At 39.2% G+C, this 16,353-nt stretch overlaps 1 protein-coding gene across 50 annotated transcripts in view; it reads right to left on the bottom strand.

Moving 5' to 3' along the window:
- NEB (nebulin) overlaps positions 1-16,353 on the bottom strand; it is a 126,520-nt gene that overhangs the window by 71,513 nt on the left and 38,654 nt on the right. For 45 of the 50 annotated variants that reach the window (XM_068686938.1, XM_068686941.1, XM_068686943.1 and 42 more), the window contains exons 53-75: positions 15,635-15,838; positions 15,186-15,290; positions 14,980-15,087; positions 14,034-14,345; positions 13,102-13,305; positions 12,214-12,318; positions 11,423-11,530; positions 10,613-10,924; positions 10,023-10,226; positions 9,444-9,548; positions 8,842-8,949; positions 7,177-7,488; positions 6,581-6,784; positions 5,778-5,882; positions 5,490-5,597; positions 4,827-5,138; positions 4,291-4,494; positions 3,993-4,097; positions 3,171-3,278; positions 2,183-2,494; positions 1,647-1,850; positions 1,349-1,453; positions 121-228 (exon numbers count right to left, since the gene is read on the bottom strand). In XM_068686938.1, the coding sequence (XP_068543039.1) occupies positions 121-228; positions 1,349-1,453; positions 1,647-1,850; positions 2,183-2,494; positions 3,171-3,278; positions 3,993-4,097; positions 4,291-4,494; positions 4,827-5,138; positions 5,490-5,597; positions 5,778-5,882; positions 6,581-6,784; positions 7,177-7,488; positions 8,842-8,949; positions 9,444-9,548; positions 10,023-10,226; positions 10,613-10,924; positions 11,423-11,530; positions 12,214-12,318; positions 13,102-13,305; positions 14,034-14,345; positions 14,980-15,087; positions 15,186-15,290; positions 15,635-15,838 (4,062 nt within the window). The remainder of the gene's footprint in view (positions 1-120; positions 229-1,348; positions 1,454-1,646; positions 1,851-2,182; positions 2,495-3,170; positions 3,279-3,992; positions 4,098-4,290; positions 4,495-4,826; positions 5,139-5,489; positions 5,598-5,777; positions 5,883-6,580; positions 6,785-7,176; positions 7,489-8,841; positions 8,950-9,443; positions 9,549-10,022; positions 10,227-10,612; positions 10,925-11,422; positions 11,531-12,213; positions 12,319-13,101; positions 13,306-14,033; positions 14,346-14,979; positions 15,088-15,185; positions 15,291-15,634; positions 15,839-16,353) is intronic. The other 5 variants (XM_068686974.1, XM_068686970.1, XM_068686972.1 and 2 more) reach the window with 5 other exon arrangements.

The raw sequence follows: 16,353 nt of genomic DNA, 5'->3' as shown, positions 1-16,353 counted from the left end.
CACAGGGGCATAAAACCCTACTCTGCTTCTAGCTGAAATGCTAGAAACATTCACCCAGTTCAGCCAAGCAGGATGCAGGAAGAGACAAGACACAGCAACCACATAAAAAGAAGATGGTACCTCACTAGCGATGTCTCTGGAAGCCTTGGCGTGTTTGATGGGAATGGCATCAGCTCTTATGTCATAGCTTTTTGCCTTGGCCTCATCCCAGGCCTTCTGATAATGTTTCTGCAAAGAAAATTAAACACTTATGTTAATTCCAGCCAAGACTGATTGATAGCAAGGACTTTCTTAATAACTACCTCTCTTGTGCCTAACTGCTTGGGTGCTCCTGAGCAGTTTGGCAATCTTACTGGGTACTTCTGAAAAGTATTTTACATATGTTTGACATCGAGGCCCTGAAATGTGTTCAGGGAATGGCTACAACGCTTTTGAAGGGTCTGGAACACAAGTCTTATGAGGAGCAGCTGAGAGAACTGGGACTTCTTAATCTGGGGTAGAGGAGGTTCAGGGGAGACCTTATTGTACTCTGCAGCTGCCTGAAAGGAAGCTGTGGGGAGCTGAGTGTCAGTCTGTTCTCAGAGAAAACTAACAATAGCACTAGAGGGAACAGCCTCAAGTAGCACCAGGGGAAGTTCAGGTTAGAAAGAAGGAGGTATTTCATCTCAGAACGAACAGTAAGGAACTGGGACGGGCTGCCCAGGGAGGTGGTGGCATCACTGTCCCAGAGGGCGTTCAAGGAAAGATTGGACATGGTGCCTGGGGACACAGTTTAGTGGGTGACATTGGTGGTAGGGCAGTGGTTGGACCAGATGAGCTTGGAGGACTTTTCCATCCTTAATGATTCTGTGATTTTATGACATCAGGAATGTCTGGGAGTGAATGCAGTTTCTAGGCAAAAATTCCCTGCCAATTAATTCCTGCTGAAAATGCAAAATGGGAAATTGCTTCCAGTTTTACAGGATCTCCAGGGTTAGTTCCATAAAAATAGTGGGTGAATCAACACAAATCTGCAAAACATCCCAGGCCTGATGAGTATGTAGGCTCCTTCAACAACCCCATGGAAAATATTTGCCAATTTGTCACCAATTCTAGATCAAGATCCTTCTTGCTTAAGGACCAGCATGTACACTATCAGTGCACACTCGTTCATTAAAAATACACTCTGCCTAGACAGCTCTTAGACACAGTCTATGGTTTATGATAAAACAACAATGGAGAACAGTGTTAGTAGCTGCCACTCTTTAGGGCAAAATCTAAAAGAGGTCAGGCCAAAAACTCTAAGACTCTAAGTAGGCACAGCATTAAGTTCATAACACTTCGCACACATATCGTTGTGGGTTCTTACGTTGCTGATGTTCAGAGCATTGACTTTGGATTGCAGCATTACAGGAGTATCAGAAGGGACAGACACCTGCGTCTTATCTTTATCCCAGGCCTCACGGTACAGATGCTAAGGAGAAAGGAAGCATAATGATTTTTCACTGGGGTATGAACACTGGGGGGAAAAAACACACTCATGGGAATTCTTTGGTAATGTTGGTTCACATTGGTTTCAAATTAAATGTTCCCACGATAGAAACTGCAGTCTCTGCCACTCAGAAATGTCATTGCACAGACGAAAGGTAAGCAAAAGGTGAGCTTACATCACTGAGCTGCAAAGCATTGATCTTGGCCTGCACGACATCTGGCGCGTCAGTTATGCTGGTGAACTTCAACTCATCCGGACGTGTGCGGTACAGCCTGTCGTTCAGGATTTCCTGGGCTTTCTTGGCTTTAACCACATCCACAGAACCTTCTGTCAGCCAGCCAATGCCTCGCAACCACTCCAGGTCCGACTTGTACACGTTCTACAAATAAACCATGGGTTACCCCAATGCAGAGACAACTCTAAGTGCACAGAGCTTCCCCAAGCACAAGGCTTTCCCCAAGCTTCTTCTCCAACAGTCACACATCAACAGTCAGCGCTGAGACTGCAGGAAACCAATCCCTTCCTACTCATGGCTTTTGGTTGCTTTGCACAGCAGCACAAGTAGCCATAATTTAATATGCGGGCTCATCCACACAAATTCAATAAACCCTACCAGGACTGACCACTTCTTCACAAACACATCCTTGACAGGATATTGGCACTGTCACAAACGTTGCCCACACACTTGACAGAAGGATTTTCACCACTCACATCACTCTGTAGGTCATAGGCTTTCCTGGCGTGGATCACATCATTCTGGTCAGGCAGACAGGTCCACTGGTGCAGGTAGTGGCGGTAGTCAATATCGCTGACCAGCGCCTGGCACTCCTTGGCTGCCTGCACTGACAACGCATCAACAGGCAGGTGGACCTGGGTCTTTGAATCGTGGTATCCCTTCCTGTAAAGGCGGTCGTTCTGCAGCAACATGGCACGTGCAGCCAATGACAGCTTGGGATCCTCCTGGGCAGTCTTGCACCCAATGTAGTGGCCTTTCTGCTTCTCATGAGCTTCTTTGTACTTGTACTGAAAAACATCAAAAGAACGTAAGCAACCTCACCTTTCTCACCTGAATGCTACTGACTAACAAAGGCCTTCATCTTCCTATGCTGTCAAACCTGTGACGCACTATCCAGAAGTATTGCCTCAATGCAAAGAAACCTCCAAATCACTCAAAGGGCAATCCATCTAGCATCCAAAAATGGTGTTCCTCAAGGTATACAAAAATTCATCTGGCTTTTCTTAATGTTCAGAAGCAATGGAAAATGGTACTGAAGAGGAAAACTGCAAGAAGTGGTCTCTGCAAGATCACTCTGAGTGCCAGCCACATTCCACAGCTTTCTCCTTAAAGTGTTTGGTGGTGGTGATTACAGGAATTGCAACTGCCCAGCACCAGCCACATCTGTGGCCACTGCCAAAAGCAGTTTTAAATTGTTTCTTGGTGTCTGGATGTTAACACTTCGCTTTGTAGCCCTCCTCGCAATCTCACAAACCTATCACATGGCATCCTACGTGCAGAGCATTTACCAACAGGCAGCCTCAAGCTGTAGAAGAAAAGCACTCAGAAAGGGGTTTAAAATAACACAGGGGCATAAAACCCTACTCTGCTTCTAGCTGAAATGCTAGAAACATTCACCCAGTTCAGCCAAGCAGGATGCAGGAAGAGACAAGACACAGCAACCACATAAAAAGAAGACAGTACCTCGCTAGCGATGTCTCTGGAAGCTTTGGCATGTTTGATGGGAATGGCATCAGCTCTTATGTCATAGCTTTTTGCCTTGGCCTCATCCCAGGCCTTCTGATAATGTTTCTGCAAAGAAGATTAAACACTCATGTTACTTCCAGTCAAGATTGTGATAGCAAGAACTTTAATAATCACTCTTTTGCTCTTAACCATTTGGGTGCTTTGTTTGCCCCCTGTAACCGGTAAGCTGCAATAATATTCCCCGCATGTGTCTTGTCAGAAAACTCATGACTCAAAGTTAAATCTAGTGCAAAACCCAAAACACAAAGACACAGCTAGCACATACCTGAAAACATATCACAATGCCCCCACTGAGGGGGGTGGTTGGACCAGATAAGTCCTGCATAATTACATGCTGAACTTTTAATTTTGCTCACAAACACAGCCTATCAAGCAATAGAGATGACTCCATGAGTCCCACCCTCAGGAATCTGAAGAGTTTAGGAAAAAATGCACGTACAGAAATGTTCCACACAGGCAGTTCCATCCCATCCACATTCACACAGACCGTGAGAGGTTACAATAACAACAATTCTAGATAAAGATCATTCTTGCTTGAGGACCAGTGGGTACATCAGTAGTGCATGCTCACTCATTAACAATACACTCTGCCTTGACGCAATCTACAGATTACAATACAACCACTCCAGAGAACAGCATTAGTAAATGCCACTCTTTAGGGCAAAATCTAGAAGAGGTCAGGCCAAAAACTCTAAGACTCTAAGTAGGCACAGCATTAAGTTAATAACACTTTGCACACATATCGTTGTGGGTTCTTACGTTGCTGATGTTCAGAGCATTGACTTTGGATTGCAGCATTACGGGAGTATCAGAAGGGACGGACACCTGCGTCTTATCTTTATCCCAGGCCTCACGGTAAAGACGCTAAGGAGAAAGGAAGCATAATGACATTTCACTGGGGTATGAACACTGGGGGAAAAAAACATACTCATGGGAATTCTTTGGTAATGTTGGTTCACATTGGTTTCAAATTAAACGTTCTCACGATAGAAACTGCAGTCTCTGCCACTCAGAAATGTCATTGCACAAATGAAAGGTAAGCAAAAGGTGAGCTTACATCACTGAGCTGCAAAGCATTGATCTTGGCCTGCACGACATCTGGTGCGTCAGTTATGCAGGTGAACTTCAACTCATCCGGACGTGTGCGGTACAGCCTGTCGTTCAGGATTTCCTGGGCTTTCTTGGCTTTAACCACATCCACAGAACCTTCTGTCAGCCAGCCAATGCCTCGCAACCACTCCAGGTCCGACTTGTACACGTTCTACAAATAAACCATGGGTTACCTCAATGCAGAGACAACTCTAAGTGCACAGAGCTTCCCCAAGCACAAGGCTTTCCCCAAGCTCCTTCTCCAACAGTCACATATCAACAGTCAGCGCTGAGACTGCAGGAAACCAATCCCTTCCTACTCATGGCTTTTGGTTGCTTTGCACTGCAGCACAAGTAGCCATCATTTAATATGCGGGCTCATCCACACAAATTCAATAAACCCTACCAGGACTGACCACTTCTTCACAAACACATCCTTGACAGGATATTGGCACTGTCACAAACGTTGCCCACACACTTGACAGAAGGATTTTCACCACTCACATCACTCTGTAGGTCATAGGCTTTCCTGGCGTGGATCACGTCATTCTGGTCAGGCAGACAGGTCCACTGGTGCAGGTAGTGGCGGTAGTCGATATCACTGACCAGTGCCTGGCACTCCTTGGCTGCCTGCACTGACAACGCATCAACGGGCAGGTGGATCTGGGTCTTTGAATCGTGGTATCCCTTCCTGTAAAGGCGGTCATTCTGCAGCAACATGGCACGTGCAGCCAATGACAGCTTGGGATCTTCCTGGGCAGTCTTGCACCCAATGTAGTGGCCTTTCTGCTTCTCGTGGGCTTCTTTGTACTTGTACTGAGAAATGTTAAAAGAAGTATAATAAGACATATTATTGGTCATGAGTCATTTTCTTTTAAGTGCTCTGAAATATATTCATTTAGATTTTAGAAATGCATAATGTGTTCTTGCATCTGTTTTACTAAATTCTTACTGGTGTATGACTTTCTACCATCTTTTCATGTAAAGAATTGCTGTAGAATTTTCCTTTTGAAAATTATTGCACATTATACTCCTGCACCAAATTTTATCTTGGTAGTCATTTTATATGAATCTATTATACCATGATTTTTCATGTCAGTTTTAGATTTTTACTTGATTCCTATTTCACAAATTAACTGATTAAATGACAGTAAAGGAAGAACATACATCACTCGCGATATCTCTTGACGCCTTTGCACTTCGGATTGGAATCGCATCAGCTCTCAGGTCATAACCCTTCTTTTTGGCATCTTCCCAGGCTTGTATATAAAGTTTCTATACACAAAAAAGGACAGAAAATGGTTTCTTAGTATTCATAAAGATGGAACTTCTACACTTTATATACTTTTTAAAAATTCTAGTGAAAGCATATTTTAAAAGAACTGCATGTTTAAGGAAATGTTTACTTAATTTACCAATTTTACGTTAATTTATTATACGTTCAAATATTCTTACATGGCTAACATTAGCTGCATTGGCCTTTGCTAATAAAATTGTTGGAGTGTCAGGCATGACGTGAATTGATGTTTTGTCTGCATCCCAGGCTTCTGTATATAAACGCTAGGAGAGAGAAAAACAGATTCCATTAAGAAGTTTAACTAAACAACGAGAAGACTGCAAACTTGAAAACATTATTTATCAAAAATATATCAATGATATAAAATAGAAGAAATCTTGAGGCAGAGCCAAATGTATACAACCAAACTAATATACTTGTCCAAAGAAAGTATTTTACACTCTGCTGGTGTAATTCAAGTAAGCTTTTTTTTATAGTATGTTCATGGCACCATTAGCTCTGTACATACCCTAACACCATGCCAGAACCTTGTCTCAGCAGATTTCACAGTGTTGTCTAAGAACTGTGAAGATATTTACTTTGTTCTGTCAGAGATGTGTATTGCATAGTGAAGTAGCTTTAACAGAATAGAAAAAGTATACCAAACAACCATTTACTATAGTAATTTAGATGGGATAGGAAAAAGAGAGAAATTCAACCAATTCCTTAGTATTGCTCTTGAAAAATATATGACGTAGTAAAAATGACGAGAAAAACTTCACCTAAGTGTTTAGTTCAGACTGATACCCAAGATAAAATACCCTTTTCCTATGCAAAGGCTGAATTGGGGCATTCATCTTCTCTAAGTCCATAGCAAATCTGTACAGTTTTACTTTGTATTTTGTATTTTTCACCTTATGAATAAATTCTATCAGCTAATAATGCCAGTGTTTTTAAGGGAAAACAAAACAAAACACCTCACCTTGTTCATTATCTCAGCGTTTTGCTTGGCTAAGACCATAGCCAAAGAATCTGTCACACTAGTAAATTTAATTTGGTCTGCTGGTTGACGATACTTCCTTTCACTCAGGATTTCTCCAGCTTTCTTAGCTTTCTCAACGTCCAGGGAACCAATAGGAACCCATCCAATACCTCTAAGCCATTCCAAGTCGGATTTGTAAACAGCCTGAAAAATTTTGAAAGTTCATCATAAACGCAAGTGTGTACAATATCAAAATATCTGTAAATAATATTTTATACAAGGAATGTTATATATTTTTGCATAGTAGCAGCATATGGTTTTGAAAACAACTTTAATTTTTGAAGAAAGAGTAAGAGAATCTTTAAATAACAAAAAGGGAGTTATTGAAGATCTCTATGAGTTACAAAGAAATTGTACCTCAGGTTAAGGACAGGGAAAATGGAATTAAATATATATTTGATAATAAGGTATTAAACATTTCATCTCTATGAACATGTCTGATGCAAGCAACTAAGGCATATTATATCTTTAAAAAAGCATTTTTCACAAAACCAAGTACATTTAATTATGTATTACAAATCTAACAATTTACTCACATCACTCTGCAGATCATAGGCCTTCTTAGCATGAATGACATCATTCTGGTCTGGCAGACAGATCCACTGGTGCAGATAGTGCTTGTAATCAATATCGCTGACCAACCCTTGGCATTTCTTGGCCAACACAATACCCAGCATGTCCACAGGGCTGCTGAAGTGCGTCTTTGTCTTCTCAAAGGCTTTCTTGTACTCCCTGTCACTCTGGATCTTCGCTACGTGCATCGACCACATCATCTTGGGATCATCCTCTATGTTTCGCGCTCCAATGTGATGGCCAAGTTGCTTGCGATAACCTTCCTTGTACTTGTACTGAAATGAAATATATTCATATGGTATAATTATCAATTTATAAATGATACGCACAGTTTAACATAATTACTAGTATTTTTGTTTGATTTAGACCTTTCTACTATTTCATTAATTTTCACATTAAAAAGAATTATTACCGGTATCATTATCTCTGAATTTGATACCATTATATGTCCTGTTTTTGGCTGGGATACAGTTAATTTTCTTCATAGCGGCTTGTACAATGCTGTGTTTGGGATTTATGATGAAAATAGTGTTGATAACATGCTGATGTTTTAGCTGTTGCTGAGCAGTGCCTACACTGAGTCAAGGACTTTTCAGCTTCTCATACTGCCTAACCAGTGAGGAAGCTGTGGGCTGGGGGCACACAAGCAGTTAGGAGAGGGCACAGCCAGGAAAGGTGACCCAAACAGACCAAAGGGTCTGTCATTCCTACCACATGATATCATGCCCAGCAATAAAAGCTTGGGGAAAAGAAGGAAGGCAGTGACATTCAGAGTGCTGGTGGTTATCTTCCCAATTAACCACTATGCATGATGGATCCCTGCTGTCTGGGCTTAAACCACACCGTGGTATCACACATTCAACTAACTAAACATTGAATGTCATGTGCTTATTAACAAGTCTGATATTCCACATTCTTTTAATGTTAAGATTTGAATATGATGATTAACTTATTATAAAAGTTTATACCACAAGGCCTTGAGAAAGAGAGTGACTTGGTCTTTACACTAACAGTTTAATTATCAGTCTTGATGGAAAAACAAACAATGTTAAATATGTTATGCTCTTTGTGTTAGTGATGTTTTCTCATCTCTTAAATGAAAATTGTCATAGTCACAGCATATTTTTTATTCCATTTTTGTATTCAGACATCTTGATTTTCAAGACAACATTCCAGTAGAAATATTTTTTCCAAAGGAAAACAAAAAAAACAAGTTAGAACTTTTAGAATTGATTTACTAACTTAGTAATTACTAACAATTACTATATTTGGGAAAGAAATTTTAAAGTATTTCCTATTTTGAATCAGAAATAAATTTGGTAACTTCAACATAGAATTGTACACCTTACTGAGTATCCTACTTCAACACCCATGTATACCAATAGAACTATCATAGTGGACATAGATTTATTATTTCTATTATTTTCTCTATTTATTACTGTGGTATATAACTTGCGCATAAAAATACTGGCTATATCTTTCATGTAGTATAGAACATGCAGTAGAATCATTTGATTTCAGTATTATCTATTCTGTACTCAAGGTACTACATGAAAAAAACAGCAGACGAAAAATTCTGATTTTTTGCTTTACCAAATCCATACAGACATGATGAAAAGACTGCTTACATCACTGGCAATCTCTCTGGATGCTCTGGCAGCTTGAATAGGAATGGCATCATAACGCATGTCATGACCCTTCTTCTTTGATTCCTCCAAAGCTAGTTTGTACATTTTCTGTGAGAAAAAAACACATTTGTGTTTCAAAAATCAGGTAATTTACCCACTTCGGTTAAGCACATCCATGTAATAAAACAAATTGAATTCCCCCAAAATGTTTTTAATGTTCAAACAGCTTAAATATTTGAACAAAGCTCTTTCTTCCCTAGAAGGTAAAAAAACAAAACAACAGATTTCAAAGATCTCGTAATTTTATGGTAGATACTCAGGAACTGGAAATCATCCAGGGATGAGAAAGAAAGGAATGTTCTAAAACTTAAATTATTTATTTCCATACTTTGCTATAGAAATTATTTCTAGTTTATGGTAGATAACATATTTAAGAAGCCTGAGTTAGATACCTAGGAAGTAAATTCAAGGAAAAGGACAACTCTGATGTTATCAGCATAGCTGACCATTTGTGGAACTACACAACTTGACAATATTATAATATTAATTAAGAGTCCGAGATGACAAAATTCTACTTCTCTGAGCTCTTCAATTTTACTTACATGACTGTAGTTTAATTGGTTTTGTTTAGCTAGCAGGATTTCTGGTGTGTCAGGCATGACATGAACCATGGTCTTATCTTTATTCCATGCTTCAGTGTATAAACGCTAAAAAAGAATAGAGGAAGAGATTACCGTCACTTTACAATATAAGTTAAATACTCATAAACCAACTAAAACATAAAGGATATTAGGTAAAATTACAGGAAACAGCATGAATATATGCTTCCATTTTTAATCAGATATAGATAACAAATTCTCTTTGTAAAAATAACTTATCTTAGGAAATTCAACACCTAGAAAGCAGCTTCATTAATTAAGAAAAATGAATAAACCAATGCATTATTACTACTTACTACACAGACATGTTGAATTAAGGATTAAAATGAAATATGTAGAATATCTTGAGCTGAGTCTTCTGTTACATGGCTGTTAGTTTTGATTGAAATAAAGACAGCACACTATTTGAAAAAAGCATCATCTCTGAACTTCAGCATTACTTGTCATCATGGTATTTCAAGTCTTTCATCTCCAGGGTTTAGCTGGAGAGTGCTGACGTTACCAAATTGAATCAAGACTCACCTTATTCATCGTCTCTGCATTATGCTTGGCCAAGACCATCTCTAGAGAATCAGTAACACTAGTAAATTTGATTGTGTCCGGAGGCTGACGGTATAATTTATCACTCAAGATCTCTCCTGCCTTCTTGGCTTTTTCAACATCCAAGGAACCAATTGGGACCCAACCAGTGCCCCGCAACCATTCAAGGTCAGACTTGTAGCAATTCTATTTCAAAAACAAAAATACAGGTTATTCTAATAATAATAATGCAATTTACGTAGGGCATGTTTTCAGATATTTTTAATTAAACTTCTAATACAAATAAATTCCAAAGCTCAGACAAAATCTTAGCTGATATCACTGCAGTTCATCTAGATGCAGAGTGAAAACATTACCCAAGCTTCACAGAAAGGCAAATGATAAATAGCCCAAACTACAGAATTTCATTTAATATCAACGAGTGAACATATCTTATTAGAGATCTCATTTTCAATAATACTTAAAAGCAAGTCTTGAAAGTTGTTTTTACCACATTAGTATCTGATGCCCTGGACCACCTATGTAATGTTTCAAATGCATTCCTCCCCAAAAATGAAATAAAAGGTACTTGCATCACTCTGCAGATCATAGGCTTTCTTAGCATGGATGACATCATTCTGGTCTGGCAGACAGATCCACTGGTGCAGATAGTGGCGGTAATCAATATCGCTGACCAACCCTTGGCATTTCTTGGCCAACACGATACCCAGCATGTCCACGGGGCTGCTGAAATGCGTCTTTGACTTCTCAAAGGCTTTCTTGTACTCCCTGTCACTCTGGATCTTCGCTACATGCATTGACCACATCATCTTGGGATCATCCTCTATGTTTCGCGCTCCAATGTGGTGGCCAAGCTGCTTGCGATAACCTTCCTTATACTTGTACTGAGATATAAATCAAGATATTATGTTTATATGTTAAGTATAAAAACCAGTTACTCATTTTAAATGTTTCTAATAACAAAGTCTCCAAAACTCTCTATAATCTACAGCCAACAAAATACGTTCAAAGTAATTATGGGGCTAATAACATGGATTCTCTGATTAAATTTCTACGATTTGTATTAGAACCCTAAATTGAGAATTGTGAGATTTATTTTTTTTGAAAAAACACTCTAATATTAGTGAGAAATAATCCCTATTTATACATACGATATAAAGATTTAATTTACAAAACATTAAAATAATAACATGATAGCAACATTATATTGTCCACAGTTTTTACGAAGAAGTCTTTATACATATATAATAATTTACTTCTAAAAATGTACATTTTGAGATTAGAGTTTAATTGAAATACCTTTTACAGAATTTAACTGATAGTTTTCAGGTTGTAGAGATCAGATATCAGGCACACAAAGAAATAAAAAGTTTATATCTTACATCACTAGCAATTTGCCTGGATGCTTTGGCAGCTTGAATGGGGATAGCATCACTTCTCAGATCATAGCCTTTCTTTTTGGATTCTTCCATGGCTTGTCTGTAGAGTTTCTAAATGAAGAATTAAACAATAGGATTCGTGTAACTGAATTCCTTACATTATATTCTGTGCAAAACAAACTGCTTGTGAGTAGATTAAAAGTAAAGTTAAGATTTATTCTAACCCAGCTTTATCTTTCTTAAATCAAAGCCCCTGAGCAGTAGCTCATATGAATTTGTATTGAATTAGGATCCTTGTTAAATACATTAGATAATTTTTTTTTTCTTGCAGTACTTTAATAACACAGATTACAACTTCATAGACAAGCTACTCCTCCACATACAAACAGAATAAAACTTACTTTCTAAAGCCTTCACTTGCTGATGTGAATATATTTACCTAAACTAACACTGAACACTTGGAACAATGCTCTTCACAATTGTGCTGGAAATTTTTTTTTGTCTTTCCAGTGTTGGAATGAATTTTGCACCTTCCCAATGTTATGCACAATTGGAGAAAGAACCCCCCAAAATTCTATGGAGACACACTTATCAAAGAATTTATTCTAAGACACAGACGTATGTATACACTACTGTACAAAAACGCAAGTGATGCTTTTAAAGTCACAAGTTTGATTATAAACATCTGGTGTTGCTTAAAGAAATAGATGGTATCATCTATATCAGGTTTATCAGGATATTGATAATCCAGCCATGAAACAGACCAGTTACATCTGGAGATCTAACACACTCACCGCACTGTAGTTGTGCATGTTCTGTTTTGCTAGTGTGATTTCAGGTGTGTCGGGCATTATGTGAACTTGTGTCTTGTCTTTATTCCAGGCATCTGTATACAAACGCTGCAGGAGAAATAACATATGTTAGGAGGGGAAAAAAAAAAAAAAAAAAAAAAAAAAAAAAAAAGATGGCTATTGGAGATCCCCTACATAGCACAAAAAATTACAGAACTGTTCTCCAAGTGAAGTCTAAAAAATCCTTATTCCTTACATAGCAACAAGACTTTATATTCACTCCTCAAGATGCTTAATTTACAGTTTAAGAATTTGTAATGTAAGAAGAATTCGGTTTTAAAGGAAATGTTTACAAAAAAAAGCTTTCAACGGAAGGCTAATCAGACACACACAGTTTTAAACTCTAAGAACAAGGCCTCATTGAAGGAGGAAATGGTTTTATTGACATAAATAGGATTGAGATTACAGTCACAGACTCAGAAAAACTCTTACATTGTGAGAGCTATGCTGAATTGTTTGAAATACAGATATTTCAAAGACTGACATGAAACAAGTAAATTAAGTCTTGGATTACTAGATATATTTGATAAATTATTAGATTTATTAGACAAATAGCTAAATTGTTTTATTAAAAATTAGATGGAAAATAACACACTACTAGGTACATGCTAGAGTATGTAGTAGGCTTTACAACTCAAAATTAATATTTAACTTAACTTATAAGATATTGTTATATTATCACTTGCTAAAAATAAGTTACCTGTTGATTACCAAGAGTGTAACGTCTCACTGTGCTTAAATTGCTTGCAGCAACAGACTTGTATTGCTAGACCACTGTCTCCAGGGTTTAGCTGGAGGGTGCTGACGTTACCAAATTGGATCAAGACTCACCTTATTCATCGTCTCTGCATTATGCTTGGCCAAGACCATCTCTAGAGAATCAGTAACACTAGTAAATTTGATTGTGTCCGGAGGCTGACGGTATAATTTATCACTCAAGATCTCTCCTGCCTTCTTGGCTTTTTCAACATCCAAGGAACCAATTGGGACCCAACCAATGCCCCGCAACCATTCAAGGTCAGACTTGTAGCAATTCTATTGCAAAAAGTACAAAGACAGCCATCTCATTAATATTGCCAGGTAAACATTTCATATATCTCATGCAAATAATGCTTATTTTCTGTTAGTCTCCTTCCTCCTAGTTCAATCTGCAAAACACTCCTTGTTTACAACCTAGATTCAGATCCCAAGGCCTGTCTTCAAGAGGTACCATTCACTGAACAACATGTATAGGAACAGTCAAAGGATAAATGAGATATTTAAAACAAAATCCTGAAAGCCAGCATAAACTTTTCCTGTAATGTATATTCCCAAGAAACAGGACGTCATTCAGTATGGAAGAGCAAGTCTTAACTTAACAATTTCCCCAAGACAGAATGGAAGAATTCCAGTCATGAATCTTTAAGAAAAAAGTCATACTGGGCAATTCCCCCTTTATATGTGATTAATCTACATATATAGGCATTAAAGTTACCTCTTATTTTTATATTTCTTATCTGCTAATCTTCTATGCTAACAGATTTGCTGTATTTAAACCTTCATACTACTCGATATTCCTTATTTACAGATTCATTCACTATTAAGGGTCTTATGACCTTGTCTTGGAACAAGTAAAGAAAAACACAATGCGGAAAAACACTGCAACAGAAACAGCTCAGGATCTTCTGCATTTTGTAGAGAGCAGTTTCTATCTTTTATATGCTTTGTACATAAGGGAAATTACAAACACTTCAGAACTTCAATGCTCATCAGTGAGTACTCACATCACTCTGCAGATCATAGGCCTTCTTAGCATGGATGACATCATTCTGGTCTGGCAGACAGATCCACTGGTGCAGATAGTGCTTGTAATCAATATCGCTGACCAACCCTTGGCATTTCTTGGCCAACACGATACCCAGCATGTCCACGGGGCTGCTGAAGTGTGTCTTTGTTTTCTCAAAGGCTTTCTTGTACTCCCTGTCACTCTGGATCTTTGCTACGTGCATCGACCACATCATCTTGGGATCATCCTCTATGTTTCGTGCTCCAATGTGGTGGCCAAGCTGCTTGCGATAACCTTCCTTATACTTGTACTATAGGAAAAAAGATGTTCATTGAGTTTTATTTCAGTTTCCTTCACATAATTAGAAAAACCATGTAGAACAACCTCCAGAGAACTTAGTATGTGAAACCACAGGGACATTAAAGGAAGTTTTCAGCTGCAGAATTGTAATGTGCAGCTATAAAGGGATTCACCTAATATTTTCTGCCTGTTGTAACCTTCATGTTTTCCAAACCACACTATGGCCTACATATTAAAAGGTACTCCTCAATATGTGAGACAATAAAAAGTGTCCAAATTATGGAATTAATAAACGACTAAAAAGCTCAATAAATATATACATCTCCATAGAGATTCAGTAGGTGACTTTCAAGCACGAATGAGAATTTTTAATATTAACATCTAATCATCAAGCAACCTACTACTTTTATATTGTCTTTGTGTCTTACAAAAACTCTATCATGAAAAAATTCAAAACTATAGCATATTTAAAGAAAAGAGGTTACAAATAAGAGATTTTCACAAAATTAAATAAATGAAAGGCCAAATTGATGGGTAAACTCAAAACTCTATTGGACTGTTCAGAAACACTATAACAGATGTCATCTGCAGACATGGAGAAACTGTCCTGGAGGGTGAGCCACCAAGGCCTCCTGTGTACTTACATCACTGGCAATATCCCTGGAAGCTTTAGCAGACTTGATAGGAATGGCATCTGCCCGGAGGTCATAGCCCTTTTTCTTCTCTTCCTCCATTGCAAGCCTGTACAGTTTCTGAAAGACAAACAAGCGTTCCCAAGTGACCCCAACAACACTCCTTTCTGCACTACCTCTGCCCATGGATGGACACAGAGCCCACAAGAACCACCTACCTCACTGACGTTCTGCTGGTTCTGCTGGGCCAGCAAAATACCAGGCGTATCTGGCATAATGTGGATGCTGGTTTTGTCCTTCTCCCAGGCTGACGTATACGCACGCTGAAAAGGTGAGCACAACGTGAAAGATCATGCAAGCACAGGGAAACAAGCACAGAGACTAAACCAGCTCAACGGGGCCTCTACCAGCCTCTAGGTCTCAACAGACTTAGGCACTTTCATTTCCCCAAGACTTTTAAAGTCTCACCCTTTTCTTTTCTGCACCACACCCAATCTCTGCTCCAGTTACACAAAACAGATATGGAGCTAAAACAAGGAACACAAATCCCCCGAGCAGGAGGAAACAACACCCCTCCAGCAAAAGCCTGGCACCAGAGAGAGAAGAGCTCTAGAGCCCTGCTAGAGGCACTCCTTTCCCTCAGGCTGAAAACACAAGGGAATCTCACTTGGTTCATGATATCAGAGTTGTGCTTCGCCAGAACCATAGGCATAGAGTCAGGAATGCTCGTGAACTTGATGGTGTCCGGGTGCTGACGATACTTCTTCTCACTCAGGATCTGGCTCGCCCTCTTGTTCTTCTCATCGTCCAGTGAACCACTTGGGGACCAGCCAATGCCCCTCAGCCACAGAAGGTCCGACTTGTACACGTTCTGAGGTACAAGCAAGGACACAAAGAGTTCAGCAACATCCTCAGTGTGCACAAGCACCCCTCCTAGCAAGGGAAGCTCCACCTAACAATGCACATCCCCCTGGTTCAGCCCACCAGACAGCACCAAGGAGCTCCCATGCAGCTCGGCTCCCGTTACCCGAGGTGGCGTACGCTCCGCACGCCTGCACCACCACAAGCAGGTGTTTGTGTTTTTCCAGCATTGGTCATCCAAAACGAAAAATTTGATTCCTTTGCCCTTCCCCTTACAGAATAAACTACTTTAGCCACATGCAGAAACCTTTCTCTCCAGACCATCAAAAAAAAGACAAAATTCTTCTGTGATCATAAAGTATGATGCCACACAAATTTCTGCCACTCCAGTACAAAAAACAACCACTCAGCACGTCGGTATGGCCACAACATCCTCTCACACAACCAGCCCAGGATTATGGTCCACAACTGCATTTCCCCAACAGTGGAACAGAACTCAAGGAGGACAGCCCATTTATCACACAT

Source organism: Anas acuta, chromosome 6 (assembly GCF_963932015.1).
Source record: "Anas acuta chromosome 6, bAnaAcu1.1, whole genome shotgun sequence".
Lineage (NCBI taxonomy): Eukaryota > Metazoa > Chordata > Aves > Anseriformes > Anatidae > Anas > Anas acuta.
Note: the sequence above shows the minus strand (reverse complement) of the source record. Positions and strands in the feature narration are given on the sequence as shown.